The sequence below is a fragment of the Perca fluviatilis genome, chromosome 9, assembly GCF_010015445.1.
Source record: "Perca fluviatilis chromosome 9, GENO_Pfluv_1.0, whole genome shotgun sequence".
NCBI lineage: Eukaryota > Metazoa > Chordata > Actinopteri > Perciformes > Percidae > Perca > Perca fluviatilis.
In genome coordinates this window covers 19,990,353-20,009,294 of record NC_053120.1, presented here as the reverse complement: position 1 = coordinate 20,009,294, position 18,942 = coordinate 19,990,353, and the positions used below count along the sequence as shown (strand labels likewise).

Here is an 18,942-nt window from a genome sequence, read left to right as displayed (position 1 = left end):
CACACACACACACACACACACACAATTCTGCTACTGCAGTCAAAATTTCCATATCCATGAGAGAGGAAAGGAAAAGAGGAAACATTTACACAAGACTGCCTCCACACAGTTGAAGAGATCTTTTCTCTTAGGTGTCTTTTTTACAATGTCATTGTGGAGCAAGCAAGCTCCTGTGAGCTTTATGAATTTCTCACTAAATGAGAGGTTTTCAAAGACAAAAAAGCGGAGGAGGAAGGTTGCAATCAGTCCAGGTTTGTTCTAGACAACATCACTTCCTTCCTTAGCATTAGGAGAGTGTCAGAGAGAGACATTCAGATGTGGTTTTCACCAAGCACTTTCCCAGGACAGTAATGCTGCGCAATTCTAATGGTGTCATTCAAAGCAGCTGCCTTTCTCAGCAATAAACTGAACGCCTTGCCTAAGCAATTCAAACCGCCTCCATAGATTGCATTACATTCAACAAAGAACTTATCTTCCAAGTGAAACTATTCATCAATGAATGTGTTTGTGTGCCAAAAAGAAGAAGGCGGTTTGAAAGGACCTTAGTTACACCTGAATGGCTACTTCTCTTTTTTGAGTATTGTCCCCATTTCACATTTGAATTCACCTGTTTCCTAACTGCCACTGCCAGTTAAATTCTACTTCAAAAAACTGTACTAAGTATTAACATTCATGGGCGTGGTGGATTAGCAAAATTATAAATATCTGCACCTGAATTGGATAGCTTTGAGGCTTCGAAGAAAACTGACATGTGCCATTAGGTGACCTAACACAACTTTGTTTTGTGTGGGTCAGTAACTCACCAGCACAAACACCCGGCCCTGCTTGTTTCCCGCACAGAGAATGGGGTCATTAGTCCATGACACATGCCAAAGAAACAAAAGTAAAATGTGTTGTTTTATTGCTTATCTTCAAAGGCATACGTAACTGCAGGACAAAGGGCCGTAAAATGCTGCTTATATTAACATTTCTTTTTTTACAAAACCACTGTTGCCTTAGCCACGCTGATAGAAATCCACTTTCTTTTCAAGGCACTGTACATAGAAATGTACAATAGCAGATGGCCCAACGTTTCAACAACTTCATAAATGGCACATTTTATCTTCAATAGATCAGAAAAAAGGCTAATTCTTTGAATCTAAATAAGAATTTTGTCATTATTAAGACCAGAATTGGAATATTTTCTTTCACCTTCTCTTTTTTGAGTGTCATAGATCCTGTATATGACCCAATAAGGCAAGCATTTAGTTAATATTAAAAACAGCAGTGAGTGCCCTATATACATAAAACACTACAATAAAGAATCTCCATTACATTATTCAGTATATTAACTAATATTTGGCCTCTGTCTGAAGAACACTGAGATGGTCACTGGAAGACACAGCACTGGAATGTGTGTATGGATATGTGTACAGTCCTTTGCGGAAGGGAGGGGGTCGTCCTTTCGTGATGTTAGTCAGTGTTGTTTTGGCCTGTGTTTACACAGCCTACTGTACGTGTTCAAGTGAGAACAATAGCGTGGAGGCTTGCAAAATGGTGACATAGGTCACACTGTCAACAACTCAACGAAAAATGTACTGAATGCTGCTGAAACGTCTTTCACATTAGGTGTAAAGTGGAACTAAATGAAAAAGTGTATTGGGTGCTGTGTGTTGGAGTGGTTTGGTGAAGGGACCAGGCTGCATGTTTTTCAAAGCAGATTAAAGATCAAGACAGGAAGGGCCAGGTTTAGGGAAACAGGAAAACTGATGCAAGGAAATGGACTGCGTCACCAGCCAGCCCACCGCAGTCTGCGCTAAAAGTAGAATCGAGACCAAGAGCAAGTATGGAGTCTTTGCTCAAGTCACCAATGAAACTTGTACTTTTGACAGGTACGTGAGCTTATCTATCCTTTAGAATGAGACAGTAGTAGATGTAGCTTTATATATGGGTTTACATATTAGCTGTGATGGGTTTGGGCTATGTGATGGAGCAGCCGTTGAGCTTGATATAAGATTTCCAAATCATTTTTAAATTACAATTGATGTTGTGATTTTTTTTCCATTTACAACAGATTATTTGTGTTGCTGTATTCTAAATGTGTATGTACTGTGGTTCAATGGATTAGTTCAGTGGATCAGTGGATCCCAGTGTGGATAGCAGGTTAACCGGAGAGCCAGAGATAAAAAAAAAAGAAGGGATTTTTACTGGAAAAGAAGCAGCAGTGGCATCACAAAATGATTTGGAATATTACTTTCATGGTAGAAGTTAAACTTACCCACTCTTGTGTCTACGCAGCATGGCTGTCCAGTCTGATGGACCCATGCAGCCTCTCTGGCATTTGTGATTCCTGTCACCAACTCGCAACATGCAAGGCCCTGAACGGATCAAACGATGCCTGCTTCTGCAACCACGGATATACTGGAGACGGAACAAAATTTTGCAATGGTGAATATAAACAAACAGAGCCAGCGTTACTGAGTATTTACAATGATGCAAGAGTACAACCTTGTGTGTAGCTGTCATGGAAGCCTTGACTATTTTAGGAAGCCTTTGTTGTTTGTGGCTGCTTAATATAAGCAGACAGAAGCATGAGGCCAACATTTGTACACATGTGGCCTCATTTAACATTTTTAGAGCATGGCGGTTGACTGTACAGTTAAAAAATAACTAGGATGGAAGCAATTAAAAATATATCATGCGCTAGATGTGTTAAAGCTTCTTAAGATGTCATGACAGAAATCCATTTAAATTTCAGATAAACCCATAAAAAACACCATCAGCATTTTCTGTACAATATTGCTCTTCTGCATCTGTCTCTTATTATCTCAAAAATTTGAGATGGTTAGCCCCCAAAAATCACACATTATTTTCAACAATAGTAAAGCCAGCATGCTGCATTTCTTAGCCCACTGACTTGGAAGGGAATTAACTAACTTTATGATTTTTACATGCAAGGAAACTTGCTTTTAATTCTTGTGTTTGAGCTGAATGGCAGTGCAAAAGACGAAGGCACCATGTGGGCGAGTTTAAATAAGATCTGTGTTAATAATTTCAACAACTTTATGTGTTCTTGTCCACCATACCCTCCTTGAGACACAGTTTGTCTTTGTTGGAACAGCTGTGGTGGTTTGGAACTGGCGGGGAAAACATTTTTGTATCCCCACCAGTTAGTCGGCAGCTCACCTCATTGAGAGTTAATTACAGAGAAAACACTGCAATGTGAAAAGATATCTCCACGATGCAGATTTTTTTAGTAACATTTTTAATGGCCAGCACTGCCTCTCAGTCAGCATTGTTACTCCTGTTATGTTTCTGGGCTGTTTAGAATTCCTGGAACCCTCTTTGTTTCCTGACCAAACCTGATCACAATCACAGAACAGCTTACACATTTCAAGGGCTAAAATCATGTAAGTGTGCAAACACTGTGGCAAATGAAAATACAAAAAAATAATTCTGTTTTTTTGGTGTGTGTGAAACAGTTTAACGCAAACATCAACAAAGTGATTATTAGTAAACTGTCACTCTTTGTGCCATGAAATAGTTTATAACTTGACTTTACTATAACTTTGTGTGTGTCTTAAGACTGAACTGCTATCAAAAATTTAAAAGAATGCGATCCATTCACTGTTTAATTAAAAAAAAATTAAAAAACAAAGCACTGTCTACTGTGTAATTAAAGATAATACAAAGACATCAAAGTGAATCATAAAACATGTAGGGTGCAATGTGTGTGCAATGTGTGTTCAAGGGTCCCGTGTGTTATGGAGGTATTTCCCCTTTGAATATAGTCACCTCTTTCATCAGAGCAGAGGATTTCCCTTCCCGGACAGCTTTTGTGCAAAAGGTACAGAGGAGAGGAAGAGCAAAGCATCCATCATAGACAAGTGAAAACAACAGTGGAAAGTCTCACCAGGTCATTTCCAATAAACTGAGAAACCAGAGACGGAAGGTGTGTTTAAAGCTGGAACAGCACTTTCTATAATGTGTGGGCCACAGTAGCATCCGCGGTAAATAGCTCTGTATCTGGTCCTTTCTAAACCTAGGCAACAAAGATAAATATATTTTAATTTTAGTTTCTCAAAATCAAACAAAGGCAAACAACTGCTCAGCAATGACACATGGGAACAATACAAATGACATAGAAGTTAGAGCCAGCCAAGGCTTTAATAAAGACTAATGTAGTGGAGCCTAAGACAAGACCAAAACTGAGCTTCACCAAGTTTAAATCAACACCAAGACCCAGGGTCAGGATCAAATTGAAGTTTTTTTAACTTGTAATCTAATTGTGGAGGATGGATCAAGTCAATATTTGTGTGAACATTCAAAGCCAAAAGCAAAACACAAAATTGAAAATCTGAAAATATACTGCTATGGTGATGAAATGATAAATAACACATGGATTAATGTTACTTTTTACTGACTTACTTAATCCTACCAACTCTTCTCTCGTATATTGATGGCTAAATGCATCATAGTACTCACTCGGGATTCTGTTTTTTCTTGTTAAGAAATATTGCCACCATATCCCAAGCATGTCATGCTAATTTTGGTGTTTTGTGGTATTATCCTTTTATACTCAAGCAGAGATAACTGCAAGTTAAACATAAATGATTAACATCAGTTAGTGCCAGGGCTGTATGATAGTCCAGCCATTTTGCATATTGTTCAGCAGTCAAAGAAGAAATTCATTGTTAAAGAGGCAGAGCAGAGGTTTCTATTTTCATTACCAACTGCAAACCAAAATGCTATTCAGCCACAAGGCTTGCGGCTCTTCGAGTTAGGAAAGATTCACTTTCACTAAACTTGAACTGATGCTTTGTCATTACTCAACTACAGTTATCTCCAAATATCTCCAACAGAAACTCACTGAACAGCTGATTGCTACACATCCAGGGATTTCTCTGGAGTATATTGAAAGGCCTTATGGGAAAGGTAACAGAAGAAGGAATGATAACATGGTAGACTGAACAAAAGTAAAAAGGAAACTATTACAGTACAATAAATTGAGCAGCCATAAATCAATGATAAAACACTTGAATGTTGTATTTAAGGATTTAAAAAAATATCCTTCTCCAAATAAAAGGTTATAAACAAGTGTCCTCAATTAGTAAATTTTTGTAGATCTAAATACTTTTCCAGGAATTTGTATATGTAATAAAAATGAGGAGTACACCTACAGTAAGTAGTCTGGGCAAATCACAGCAACCAAAAGTCAGTTTCATCTGCAAAGATGTGTTGTCTTTCCTTTGCTCATCCACTTTGTGTTTCAATCCTACTTGAGTTTTATGTAATTGTATTTCCTCTAGCAACTAACCAAGTTTATTTTTCTATCCTGGTCTTTTCACCACAGATGACAACGAGTGCCAGAATGTGACTAATATCTGCGGGGACAGGGGGAGCTGCACCAACACAGCGGGCAGCTACTACTGTACATGTCTCTCTGGATACACATCGACAGGACTGGCCAAGTTCCAGCCTAACGATGGCACTGAATGCATCGGTAATGCCCAATTCACTCGCTCAGCACTAGAAATGCACAGAAGTTTGTTTTTGTCACGTACTGACAGAGGACCTAACATACTAGTAGGCAAGATATCATGTAAATGTGTAAAAGCATGTACCACACAGCTGTGAGTGCGTCAAGACTGTGTGTGTGTGTGTGTGTGTGTGTGTGTGTGTGTGTGTGTGTGTGTGTGTGTGTGTGTGTGTGTGTGTGTGTGTGTGTGTGTGTGTGTGTGTGTGTGTGTGTGTGATTTGTTTGTGTTCTTTTTCAATCTACTGAGGAGGATAAACGTGTTGGAGGTGATTTTTCCCTTTTGGCCTTTCACTTCCTTCCCATCTGCTATTCTGAGTAACCACCCGAGATCTTTTGCTCCATTTGCAATAGAAGAACAACACCATTATCCCATGTTGCAGCATAAGTCTTCCTTAGTTTAAAACACTACAAGAAGCATGTAGCTGATTCTAGAAGTTAGAATTCATAAATATTCAAATGTATAACATGCATGCAAGAATTGCAGTTTCTCTTCCAAAATCAGTTATACAGTGTAATGTAATGAGTGTGACTACTTATGCCACATTCTTTATTTGTATTAAGATAAATCATTAACTTCCCTTCCAGCATCACTTTCACTCATTTTGAGGAGGAAATAGTGTAGACATAAATACCAACAAGTCCTTTCATAAATTAGCACCCCTAGCAGTGACAGGAAATACAACCCACAGTAGCGTATTCCATCACACCGAAACGTTACGGTTGCAATTTTAAACACGTTGTTAAGCCTAACCTAGTCTATATCCTTCACGTTCCACTTCTGGGATTGCTCCAGTGCTGCAGGGAATTCCGATGCATGTATTTTCCGTTTCCTTCCGCTTTCTTTGTGTTGGAATTTTAAATTCGGTGGATTTATGAGGACTATTGTTGACTGCTCCTCAGATCTCTGCATGGTAAATTGAGACAGCTAGCTAGACTATCTGTCCAATCTGAGTTTTCTCTCGCACAACTATTTTGCAGCGGCTCTGTGCGGAGTTTAGCACCGCCTATGACGATTCTGACAGGTTTAAAGAAATGCCATTAAACCAGAGCACGTTTTCGTCCCATCCCAGAATGCTGTGTGAAGTAGCCAGATTCTTCTTCAGCGCACTTTGGAGGAGGGTCTGGCAAAGCGAGACTAAACCTAACCAAACTACTTGGTTAGGTTTAGAAGAAGATCATGGTTTGGTTTAAAGTTAGCAAATTTGTTACTTCACTTCTGTGCGTATGTACTTGAAGTTAAAATGACTCGTCGTTTACTGTTATTTTCAATCGAGACATGAACACCGGTCTCCTGGGTGAAGGTTGTGTGTTTGTTTTGAAAAATTTACCATCCTTCCCCCCCTAACCTTAACGGACTTTCTCGGTCTTAATACCATCTCACAGAATGTAACTTTTTGCTTTGCTCACGTCATAATTACTACGGCCACTAGAGGACGCTGCCTAACAATAAACGTAAATATCGGCAGTAATAGTTGCTTGAACAAACGACCTATGGGGTCATTTCTCGGGGGAGGACAGTCTCATTAACATGTGTGTTTTTATTAGTTGTTTACATAATGTTATGTTGAAAGTGTGACTTTAATCATATTGTTTTTATCTTTAATGGACCAGACCTCTTCATTTGCACCTTTCAGATATTGATGAATGCAAGTCAGGACAGGTCTGTGGACCAAACTCACACTGCCATAATACGAATGGATCTTTCTATTGCACCTGTCAGCGTGATTACATCCCAACTTCAGGCACTCAGCACTTTCATCCAGAGAGAGGTGTAAGATGTAAAGGTCGGTATGAGGAAGAGCTCACACGCACACGCACACACACACACACACACACACACACACACACACACACACACACACACACAAAACACTCTTGCATTCATACTTTCATCCAGGGACATACATCTTTCTTCATCTCTACTTTCTCTGTCACTCATGGCACCGCACATAACTGAATTTTAAACATTTTTGGAGAATCTATTATGCAATACATCAAGTTAACAGTGCAATCTTACGTTTTTCTGATGTTTTAAGCTATGTTAATCACAAAGAGAGCCATGAGATGTTATGTCTGTGCAGGTTTTATGCAATTCAGACTTTAATGTAACATGTTTTATTGTGTTGAAATGATGGAAAGAAATTTAGCAATTAAGGAGACACTTTGGGTAATTGTTGTTTTTCAGAGCATCCCCAAAAATACTGCCATGACAACATCGGCTGTATCACACAGACTGTCAACAAAACACTTGAATATGTAAGTACCCCTCCTCAGGATTTCAGCCAATTAAGGTAAACATAGATAGAATGACACTGCCCTCTGTTGAAAAGAAATGAGATGAACATGAAAATTATATTTAAACATACACTCCAACAAAACAGCAGTTGTAAAAATGAAAAAACTGCAACACCCATTGCCTGCAGGTGTTAATCTGCCATTATCTTTTACTTTCATTATTTGTTAGAGGTGAAATTGACTTATGTCTAAACTGCTCCTATAACCTACGTATAGGTGCCAAAGTCTGTTCTTAGAATGACCAAACAGCTCCTCCTTGTGGGGAGTCTCCAACTTGCTAAAGTTTGTGAGTGAGCTTCATACCAGTTAAATCTAAAAAATAAATTAAAAAATAAATAAATAAATAAATAAAGAAAGAAAGCTGCAGAAGTAGCCTATTAGTGATTGTCATTTCACAGTCTGGATCCAACAAATAACCCTGAAGGACTGGATGTATTGTGTTGCAGGAATGTGATTGAATAATGAATAATTGTAATGATATTTAATCCCCGCCCGCCCCCCCCCCTATCCTAGATGAGCAACCTCACGGAGCCCCAGAGTCTACTGAAGGAAATTGTCAAGCAGACGTCCGGCGAACTCACCTCAGTGGAAGTGATCGCATATGTTGAGGCCTTGTCTCAATCTGCCTCAAAACTGGCTGCCCAAGAAAAGGATTACACTGTCAAACCATCTCTCATCAACTCAACTCTTACAGTAATCTTTGTTTACCATTCTTGTTTCTCCATCAACATGTGGAGTTCTGCCTCAACTGCAGTTTTGCTTTGAACTGGTTTGGGGGGGGGTGCGGATTGCACTGCATACAATCTAGTTCCTTCTTATCGCGTGCTGTGCATTTCTGGGAAAGACAATTTAGAGACTTTTGTATTGAAGGTACAAGCTTATGTTGTTGCTTATGTCACCAAAATTCTCCACTAACCTACTTTTTAAAGAGCTATACGATTCAATAGAAGAGAAACGTCTGTGCTAGGTTACTTTGGTTACTATGTGCACTAAAAAAATAAAAGCCACATCATATTCAGTAATTATTAAAACGTCACAAAAGACACATACCTAAAGAAGATGAAAAACAATGCTTTAACCATACCTTATTAAAAACACTGCAGTACAGGCACATGTTAGGTTACATGCTATACTATCACACACATGTCACACTGATAAATCTGCCTTCCTACAGAAATTAGTGAAAGCAGTAAACAACTTGGTGGAGAAGGATGAACTGGTGGCTTGGAACCGAATGAAAGAAGGACGCCGGGAACATACCATCACCAAGCTGTTACATACTGTCGAAGAAAGTGCTCTGACTCTGGCTAACAACTACAAAACTCCAACTGAGCTCCAAATCAAAGCCACAGAAATGGGTGAGATAATTATTAACACAGAGCGCTCTTACAGACACTCCAATTACATTAAATTGTCCTGCCACCTGTGCACAGAGAAGTGAGGTTTTGGATAATTGTCATTTTCATACTTTTAATTCCTTGGCATCTGAATCTTTTCTTTTACTCCTCAACCGCAGAATTGAAACTCTTCATCTTTGATGCTCGACACACAACGGCCAAACTGTCTGCTTTCATGGGAGGAAATCATATACATCTAACTCCAAAACTGAGACCAGAGGAGGACAGAAATGGTAAAGTAGCTTACATGTATTACATGTAGTTTACATGTTTAACGGACGGTAAAATCTGTGACCATCTGTGTGCTTGGGTGTACAGGGAGTACTGTTTTGTTATGTGTCGCCAAATGCCACATATGTTGTATGCCGAAGACAAATTAAGTATTCAGATTTTTTTTTCATATTATATATTTCTGAAAAGTCCATTTTCTCTGATGCCTTCAGGTGCATATATTAGAATTCGCTCCAATAAAATCCGAGCAATAAAAATCTGATCCATCCCGAAATCTGCAAGGCTACCTTGTCCTTATTGCAACAGTTGCTGCACACTGACTTTTAACATCTCCTAAAAAGCTTTCTGCTCTGCATGATCTATGAGACACTTTGAATCGACTGGCAAAGTTTGATTAAAAATACAGTAAGTCTGAATCCCTCCTGTCCAACTTTATTTTTGTGTCTATCAGGTAGTGTGTCAGTGGTGTTTGTGCAATATGACAGCATCGGTGACATCCTGAAGCCGAGCAGCGACCCTGGTGTCACCGACTACTCGCGGTATGCAGGAACTGGGGAAATCACTGTCAATTCCCAAGTCATAGCCGCAGCCGTCAAACCTGCTGACGTTTACCAACTTGACCATGTCACCTTCACTCTGAGACACATTGAGGTAAAGACTATGCAGAGCGCTGAGGCTGTTTTTCCACTTCTGCACTCTTAATGTATACCTTCAAAATGTATGCTGCTTCAGAGTGGCAGTGTTATACTCAATTATACAGTAGCTAGTGGATTTTTTGCTCTTCTTCCTGATTCAATCCCTTAATGACTTGATTTATTTAAGCAGCATTTGATGAGGCTAAAGGAGCATCTTTCTTGATGTTTTTTAAAAGATGTTCTATTGTTTAACAAATCTGAGCGCAATCTACATGAAAGCTTTCTTTACTTCCCTACTACATTAAACCCACTGCTACCTTTCCTGTTTCATATATGATTCATTTATCGACATTACAGTGGCTTCCAACATGATCATGTTTGGTTTGAAACATCAATATCCCATCATATATATCCCTGTCAGGCTGTGAAGAACAGCTTACTTATTCTCACACTGACTCTCGCAGCAACTTGATAACTGCCAGAGTTTCCGTTAAAGTCAAATTCAAACAAACTCACATGGGAGGAGTCTTTAGTGCTTTGTGTAAGGTTTTTATGAAAGATTTTGCTCCATGTATTTCTTGCAATGACCTCTCAGTTAAGGGAAATGAAAGAGGAAAGGTGAATAGATGATGGAGGAAAGCGGAGTAATGAGGGAAATAACCCTAAAAGTTAATGTACTGGTATTTTCTTTTAAGATAATTAAAATGTATGAGAAAGTGAAATCATTATTTTTGTTGGACCCCTGAGGCTTAAGCCTAACAAAGGAGGTGATGATTTATGTTGAGCAGTGAAAATCCTCTGTAAATTGCCTTTAAAGAGAAAAAAATCAATAATTTGGGCTCCATTTTCATGCAGACACTTTCTACCTGAGAGGTGGTATATTTTCCTGTGACACACAGGTTATTTTTTTCTTGCTTGCACCTGTTCAGTATTCTTGAGATTTACTCTGCTTGCATTCATTTGAAAGTAAATAATTTAGTGATTTACGTGGATGAATAGCTAATTCTTACACAAAACATATCATACATGTTACACCAACTGGGCTGCATACAAATCTAACTGAATGTAAACATATAAAGAATTAGAGAGTTAAACCAAACCTCACTTTAATTTATTTGTTTATTACATTATAATATATATTACATCATCTTTTACTGCAAATGTGGTTAATTTGTGGATCGTTTTCATTCTAGTAAGATTGCATATAATAACCAAAGTAAAATATGTGCTTTCAAAATGTTCACATGAACTTTAATGATAATTTGTAGTGCTGTACATATGTTCATCTCAATGAGATTACTTTCCCACAAAAAGACCTACAGTGAGCTGCATTGTGTGGTGCAGCACACATGACTGCACTTTATGCCCCCGTGCCATTCATTTTGACCCAAAGTCATGCATGATAATTATTTGCCATTTTATTTTTCTAATAATGAGTAATACAAGTTGCCAGACGATAAGAGGAAAAGCCAATGCAAAACACAGCCATAATTGGACAACCCATGGAAATTACACTAAAATAACGTTTTTACATATCATTTCTGATGCACTCAAACTTTGGATGCATAGTAATTCATTTTAAGTGCTATTTTGATGAGACCTGCACAATCTGTTTTTAACCCCCTGTTGTGGTATCAGAAAGCAGCACAGTATAAAAACTAATAAAAACAGCACCATGAAGAGTTAACAGCATCTTTGTTCCTCTCTATCCTCTAAAGCCCATAGACACTAAAACTGATGTGACCAAGTGCGCCTTCTGGGAGTACGGGGCGGACAGCCTGCAGGGCCACTGGGCCACGCGCGGCTGCAAGACCATCCACGTCAATAGCAACGCAACCACCTGCTCCTGCAATCACCTCACACACTTTGCCATCCTCATGTCCTCTGGGCGAGCCAATGTGAGTGATCATACATTAAAAATACAACTGTGCAAAGGTATTTCCTTTTTTTTTTTTACATTTCTTGCTGGGGCTTTACATTATTTATTAAAATGATTTTAGAAAAAAAATGTTGATCATAGTGAAGACATTCATTTAAATTAGTAAGAGTTGAACCTCATATCTGGATCTAGATTTTTATCGGAAGAAAATGATTTATTTATTGAGGTTTTATACAACAGATACAGAATATTGAACCTTAGATCTATGACTTATTATAACTATATGACTAATTCAAGAGCGAACCTCAGTGAGGAAATTAATATATTTAGTATTAAATTATTTATTCTATTATTTATATTACTCCCTACTTATATAATTCCTTATGTGCTCAGATCATCTATTGTTGCTGTCCTGTGAGAAACACGTCTCTCCCAAATGCTAACTTTTCATGAGCTAAGAAGAATTTTAGGATTATAATATTTTTTTAAATTATTTTTCCCAATCCATAATCTTCCCATTATGTTTGGAACATTCTAAATATTATAAAATAGCACTAATACATCAAATGTTATGTGTTGTTACTGTTTATGTTTCCCCATTATTTAGATCAAACACTATTTAGATGTACCTCTGTGTGTGCTTGTTTTCCACCAACACGTTTTTATATGACAACACCAGTATTTTGTGTTGAAGGTGCTGATTGTCAACATTGTGCCAGCTTTTAATAAAATACAGCAACTTCTATCCAATTGTTTTTATACCAAGACTTCCAAGTATTTAATTCCACTCAGGATGATATTCTTGATAAGGAGGGAGGCCGTGGCTCTGGTGGTAGAGCAGTTGTCTACCAATCGGACGGTCCGTGATTCCATCCCATGTCCTGGGGCAAGACACCCCGAATTGTCACCGCTATCAGTGTGAATGTGTGAATGTTTATCAGATGAGCAGGTGGCCCCTTGTATGGCGGCAGGGTATGAATGTGTGTGAATGGTGAAGTTCTTTGAGTAGTTGTTAAGACTACCAAAGAGTTGCATTCCAAATGCAGTCCATTTCACAAGAAGTCCAAATCATAAACAATGAAACTCTGTTAGGCTTTACAGCTCCTAAAGGCAATGTGACTCCCTACAAATATTGGATGGCAAGGAAACTGTGGGAGATATCCACCCACAACTCCTGTTGCTTTACAGCACTCAGCAGTGCCCTCAAATTCTTTAATCTTTTTAGGGATTTTAAAGCACTGCTTTAACAAAAACAGGGAGTGTATCTATAAATGAAGAATTAATTTGCCGAAAAAAGAAAAAGATACTGAATAATGCAAAATAAAATGAAATTTTATCCAACCTTTTTGGTCGGAACTGGCTTACAACTGGCTGATATTTGATACAGCAGGACCAGAGCTGTCCAGTATGTCTGCACATAGTGTAACCCCAGCCCATATCCACCCATGTCATGTCAAATGATTCCAAGCAGAAAACCTAACAAATTCCAACTTTAGCATACCGTGAAACCGTGAATGAAACTGCCTCCCTTTCCATTTGTGTCTCAGTTGGTGGCCCACAACACCATCCTGACCCGGATCACCCAGCTGGGGATGATTATCTCCCTCATCTGTCTGTCCATGTGCATCTTCACTTTCTGGTTCTTCAGTGAGATCCAGAGCACCAGAACCACTATCCACAAGAATCTGTGCTGCAGCCTCTTCATGGCCGAGTTCATCTTCCTGGTGGGGATCAACATGAACACACATAAGGTGAGCTCTGGATGAAACCAGTGAAACAAAGGAAATCTCCTGTGTGTGTGTGTGTGTGTGTGTGTGTGTGTGTGTGTGTGTGTGTGTGTGTGTGTGTGTGTGTGTGTGTGTGTGTGTGTGTGTGTGTGTGTGTCACTGAGTAAAAAACGTTCTCATTCGAGTTGTAAAAGTACATGGGATAGTATAGCACACTTTTATTTCTCTCACACTTTTACCTGCTTTTGGTTGACCAATATAATTATTTCTATTCATTTCATCAAGGCTTCTTTGACATGAAAATGCTAAACGATTAGCAATACATCTGCAAAAATGAACATTTTTATATATAGGGACAACATAACTGTACTTTCACAAATCATAACATTGTTATATCTCTGTCCCCCCTCTCCTCTTTTGTCTGTTTCTTGGCAGCTTTTCTGCTCCGTTATTGCAGGGCTGCTGCACTATTTCTTCCTTGCGGCCTTTGCCTGGATGTGCATCGAGGGCATCCATCTGTACTTAATAGTGGTTGGCGTCATCTACAACAAAGGCTTCCTGCACCGTAACTTTTACATCTTCGGCTATGGAAGCCCAGCAGTGGTGGTGACCATCTCGGCAACACTTGGCTCCAAATATTATGGCACCGATAAAGTGTAAGTTGAACGAAAGGGTGGGAAGACAAAGGCTTTTACAAAGACCTCTTTCTCGAAACCATTCAGCATTTTCCAGGGAAGTAAGATAAACAAATCACATGAATTAAAAACACAGTGGGACAGAGATTAAATTTGGCCTGCGGGGACATAAAGGAAGTAGAAGATGCTTAGACTGCCTCGTAGATAACTGAATTAGTGTAAAAGAAATTTTGAAAGGTTTTGGGTACCATGGAGAGTTTGAATAGAATCTAATGTAAAATATAATTAAAAGATTGAGGTTATGCAAAAGAAGTGCTGATTGTTGAGGTAGCTTTTTCTAACCAATTGTTTTTGTGCTTGTAAGATAAAAAAAGGTATGTACTAGCCCGTACAATATTGTATCATAATTAAGATTGGCTAGATTAGACTGAAGTACAATGATAGAGGGTATTACAGGAGGAGGGATTGTTGCAACAAAGAGATCTTAAAACACACATTCAGTCAATAAAGCGTTTGTTAAATAACACATTCTATATTTGTATTACAGTTGCTGGCTGAGCACAGAAAACCACTTTATATGGAGTTTCATTGGGCCGGCATGTTTGATCATTCTGGTAAGATCTAAAAATGACTGTTAAAGTATTAATTGGAATCATCAAATAGGGATTGTTTCAAAGATAAATATCCATTTGAATGTGTGTGTTTGTTGTGTTTATTTTGGTCGTCCACTAAAGGTTAATCTCTTGGCTTTTGGAGTCATCATCTACAAAGTGTACCGGCATACTGCTGTGAAAAGGCCTGAAATCAGCCACTATGAAAACATCAGGTAGGATTATTTGTATTCTGGTTGAGAAGGTAAAAAAAATATTGAAAATCGAGATGAAATTTCCTTATGGTGGATTATTATGGTATCACATGGTGTTCTTGTAGTATCAGATTACAGTTAGCTGTCGACTGGTCAATATCCACGACATTCCACTTCCGGGAATTGCTCCGGTGCTGCCGTAAATTCCGCCGGATCACGCTCTTTTCGCCCAGATGTCCGTTTACTTCCGCGTTCTTTGTGTTGGAATTTAAAACTCCGGTCGATTTATGAGGACTATGGTTAACTGCTCCTCAGATCTCTGTAGGGTAAATACAAACAGCTAGCTAGACTATGTGTCAAATCTATAGAGTTTTCTGTTGCACGACTAAAACAACTTTTGAACGTACACATGTTCCACCAAAACAAGTTCCTTCCTGAGGCTATTTAGCACACAGTACAGTCCGCCTCATGTTGGGTGGAGGGCTTGTGGTTGTGTATAAAAATTGCTTTCAAAGTCAGACAGTACGCATTGTTTTTTTTTTTTCATTTGAACTGCAGGTGACCAAAGTTGGTAGTTCTAATCCGTTTTATTGTATTTTAATTTAACCCTGGTTCAAACATGATTTTTTTATTATTAGGTTGGATAAAGTGGTTATGGTTGGAGATTTTAATATTCACATCGATGACATTTCTTGCACTTTTGCTGCTGATTTTCTTAATGTCACTTTTCATTTGATCCAACATGTCTTGACTCTGTTTGCTCTGACTGCGTTTTGTCCGTGATTGGTTTAAAGAAATGCCATCCCGGAATGCTGGACTAGCCAGACCCTCCTTTGCAGCATTGTGGAGATAGGTCTGGCAAAGCGAGACTATTAATGTCAGTGTTATGACCCTCAGGTCCTGTGCCCGTGGTGCCTTGGCTCTGCTGTTTGTGCTGGGAGCCACCTGGACCCTAGGAGTGCTGCACATCCTCAATGAGACCACCCTCACTGCATATCTGTTCACCATCGCCAACGCCTTCCAGGGGATGTTCATCTTCATCTTCCTCTGTGTCCTGTCCAGAAAGGTAATAAGTCTCATTTTTCTATTTATTCATTCAACATTCATTACGTGACTATAGTTGGACAGTTAACAGTTCAGATCAGGAAAATAGGAAGGAAATCTGCTATCTTTTTGCTATTTAGAAAGTTTCATTTGAATTTTATATAATATTATATTACTATTAGGTAATGCAAAAAGTATTTTTTGTTAAAGTAGCAATACCACAATAAAGGAATTACAGGTAAAAGTCCTGCATTCAAACTCTTAAATGACTATTTACGGACGAGGATTAGGGCCACATGTGAAACATTTATTTGAGCTTTATAGTTTATAGTCATAATTCTCAGTTTAAAGTCATAATTCTGAGAAAAAAGTCAGAATTCTGTGTTTGGACCTAACCTTCTTCCATAACTATTAGCATCAAATGTACTTAATGTTAAAAAATAATAGTACTGACCCCAATCTGATTATATATACACTGTATGCTTCTTGTAATATTATTACTGATTCATTGAAGCTGTTGAACATGTAAGGAGCATTTTAAGGTTGCCAAGGTAGAGCTAAATCTATAAAATGTAATTTTAGAGCTAGAACTTTGAAAGTTGTTGGTTAGTTTATTCTGTAACAATGCTTATTTTATGCTTCAGAATTTTATTTAATTATACAATATATTATATTATATGTTTTGATTTAAATCCTACTTTCTTGAATGTGTCGTTCCAGATTCAAGAGGAGTACTACAGGCTTTTCAGAAACGTGCCGTGTTGTTTTGAATGCCTGAGATGAATTAATGCAACCAAAGCATGATCACTTGTACAATAATAGTCCACAGTACATCTTTGCAATATCCTGTGACTCATGCTTTCAGTTTTGAAAAACAGTGTGGGAGGAATTGTTCAGTACAAATGTCTTATAAATGAGAACACGTAGCACATACTGCGACACATATACATCATTTTTGTTTCTTTTATGTACAATGGACACAAACACATTCTTCTGAGAGTAATGCAGGAATCAAAATATTTTGTGTATTTTCAGTGTAATTTAACACCTTTGCAGTTATCAGCGTTACACTCCAAATAATTTACGCAGTCTATTGTCTTTGTTTCTTTCTTGTGTTTGATATTGATTTGTAAATTATTAAAAATGAACATGGCAAACTAACACATGCTGCTGCTCACTTCTTTTATGTGAGCATGTCTTTTTATGTGTGTTTAATACATTATTCACCCTCCCTTTTATGAACATCACACAACTTAAGTGTACAATATATTAAATATACATTTTTGTGAGGACCGTTTCCCTCTTCCATGATGACAGTAAGGTAGGCCAATGGCCCCATCTACTGGACATAATGAGAAACCTTCCACTGGAAGCCCTAACGTTTGACAGAAACTCATAGCTGGTAACAATGTCCGATTATTATATTTGTCTGCATGATCAGACAAACATTCCTCTTTGTGTATTTCTTTTTTGTTCGTAGCATGTTGGTCCGTATGAGTGATGTTGTTGCCCTTTAAGGCCTTGTGATACTGGGCTGTACATAAATACATTAATGTTTGCTTTTTAAGTTTTTTTGCCTTATTGCTACAACAATTCTTACTCAGCTGTCTCCTGGGCTGCAGGGTATTATAATGACTTTAAGAAGCTGAGTGTTGGACAATGAACTAAATGTATCAAATTACTGACATTATAAATATCTTCCCAGTAAATGTGATTATATTGTGACTTTATATTCATAAATTGTCTGAATCCCAAATAATAGAGGCCAGACACAGCAGGCAAAAGACATTTCGGTGTTTTATCCAATGTTCAGATTTGTGTTCTGCAAATGTATGGAAATTAGCAAATATTTAATTAGATAATGTCTCATTTGCAGATTTAAACTTTTCAGATAACTTGTAATACAAAAAATAACTGTCTTATTAAGGCAAGTAATCAACTGGGGAAGTTGAAGAACTCTTGAGCATATTAAACACTTCATTTCTGGAGAATTTTTCTGCAACAATTTGTGCCTTTTCTGCATCAATTTATGGTGCAAATATCTTTAATTATGTAAAGGAACTTATTATTAGATATTTTGGGGGGGGGGTTGTAACCACCCCATCCCCCCTGTAAACTAAGCCTATGCCTAAAACAACGAATGATTTTTAATGACAACTCAAACCACCCCCCCCCAGTCTAGTCCAACAATCCAGTCCATAATCTTTAACACTAATCTTTTACTGTATTTAACAAACATGTTGAGACGTTGAGCCAACAGGAAATACAGGTACAAGAACAGGAAATTTCATGCAGCGTGTTAATTGATTATTCATTAATATATTTTAAAATAGTTATTTTTACATTTCTTGTATGAATGAATGGACACAAGACACTGATATCCTACAATAATCATGTTATCAATAGTTTTTTTTTGTGTCTAAAAATGAGTTAGTTAGTTAGTTTTCCTGTGCATGACTCACATGTCTGTGCAAAGAGGCATGTTATGAATTCTAAACTCTGGTCCATAATTTGATGATATCCTTGCCGATACTGTAGGTCTACATCTCTTTTTTTTTTTTTCACAGACAAAGACACATGCACTAAGTTTCCTGCTGTCTCAGTACTGTAAAAAGTGGAGAGAAATACAGAATTAACTAGAAATAAGTACTAGGCTTAGCTGACAAAGGTGCTACTGGAACTCAGATCATGACCTGACTAAACCCCATATCTGCAAAGGTGTTTGAAATGCTTTTCCCCTCTTTGTTTGTCCTCAAAACAAGTTTCTCGATCCAAT

General features: G+C 38.0%; 1 protein-coding gene across 1 annotated transcript; it reads left to right on the top strand.

Annotated features, from left to right (window-relative positions):
• The first annotated feature begins 1,720 nt into the window (after positions 1-1,720).
• adgrl4 (adhesion G protein-coupled receptor L4) lies at positions 1,721-17,733 on the top strand. The gene is made up of 16 exons (XM_039811621.1): positions 1,721-1,871; positions 2,278-2,427; positions 5,333-5,482; positions 7,153-7,302; positions 7,704-7,774; positions 8,327-8,506; positions 8,988-9,171; positions 9,330-9,443; positions 9,893-10,092; positions 11,795-11,974; positions 13,503-13,706; positions 14,118-14,338; positions 14,865-14,931; positions 15,052-15,143; positions 16,020-16,188; positions 16,887-17,733. Exons 1-16 carry the CDS (start codon positions 1,826-1,828, stop codon positions 16,947-16,949), a joined length of 2,241 nt encoding a protein of 746 aa, XP_039667555.1. The 5' UTR covers positions 1,721-1,825; the 3' UTR covers positions 16,950-17,733.
• The last annotated feature ends 1,209 nt before the right edge of the window (positions 17,734-18,942 follow it).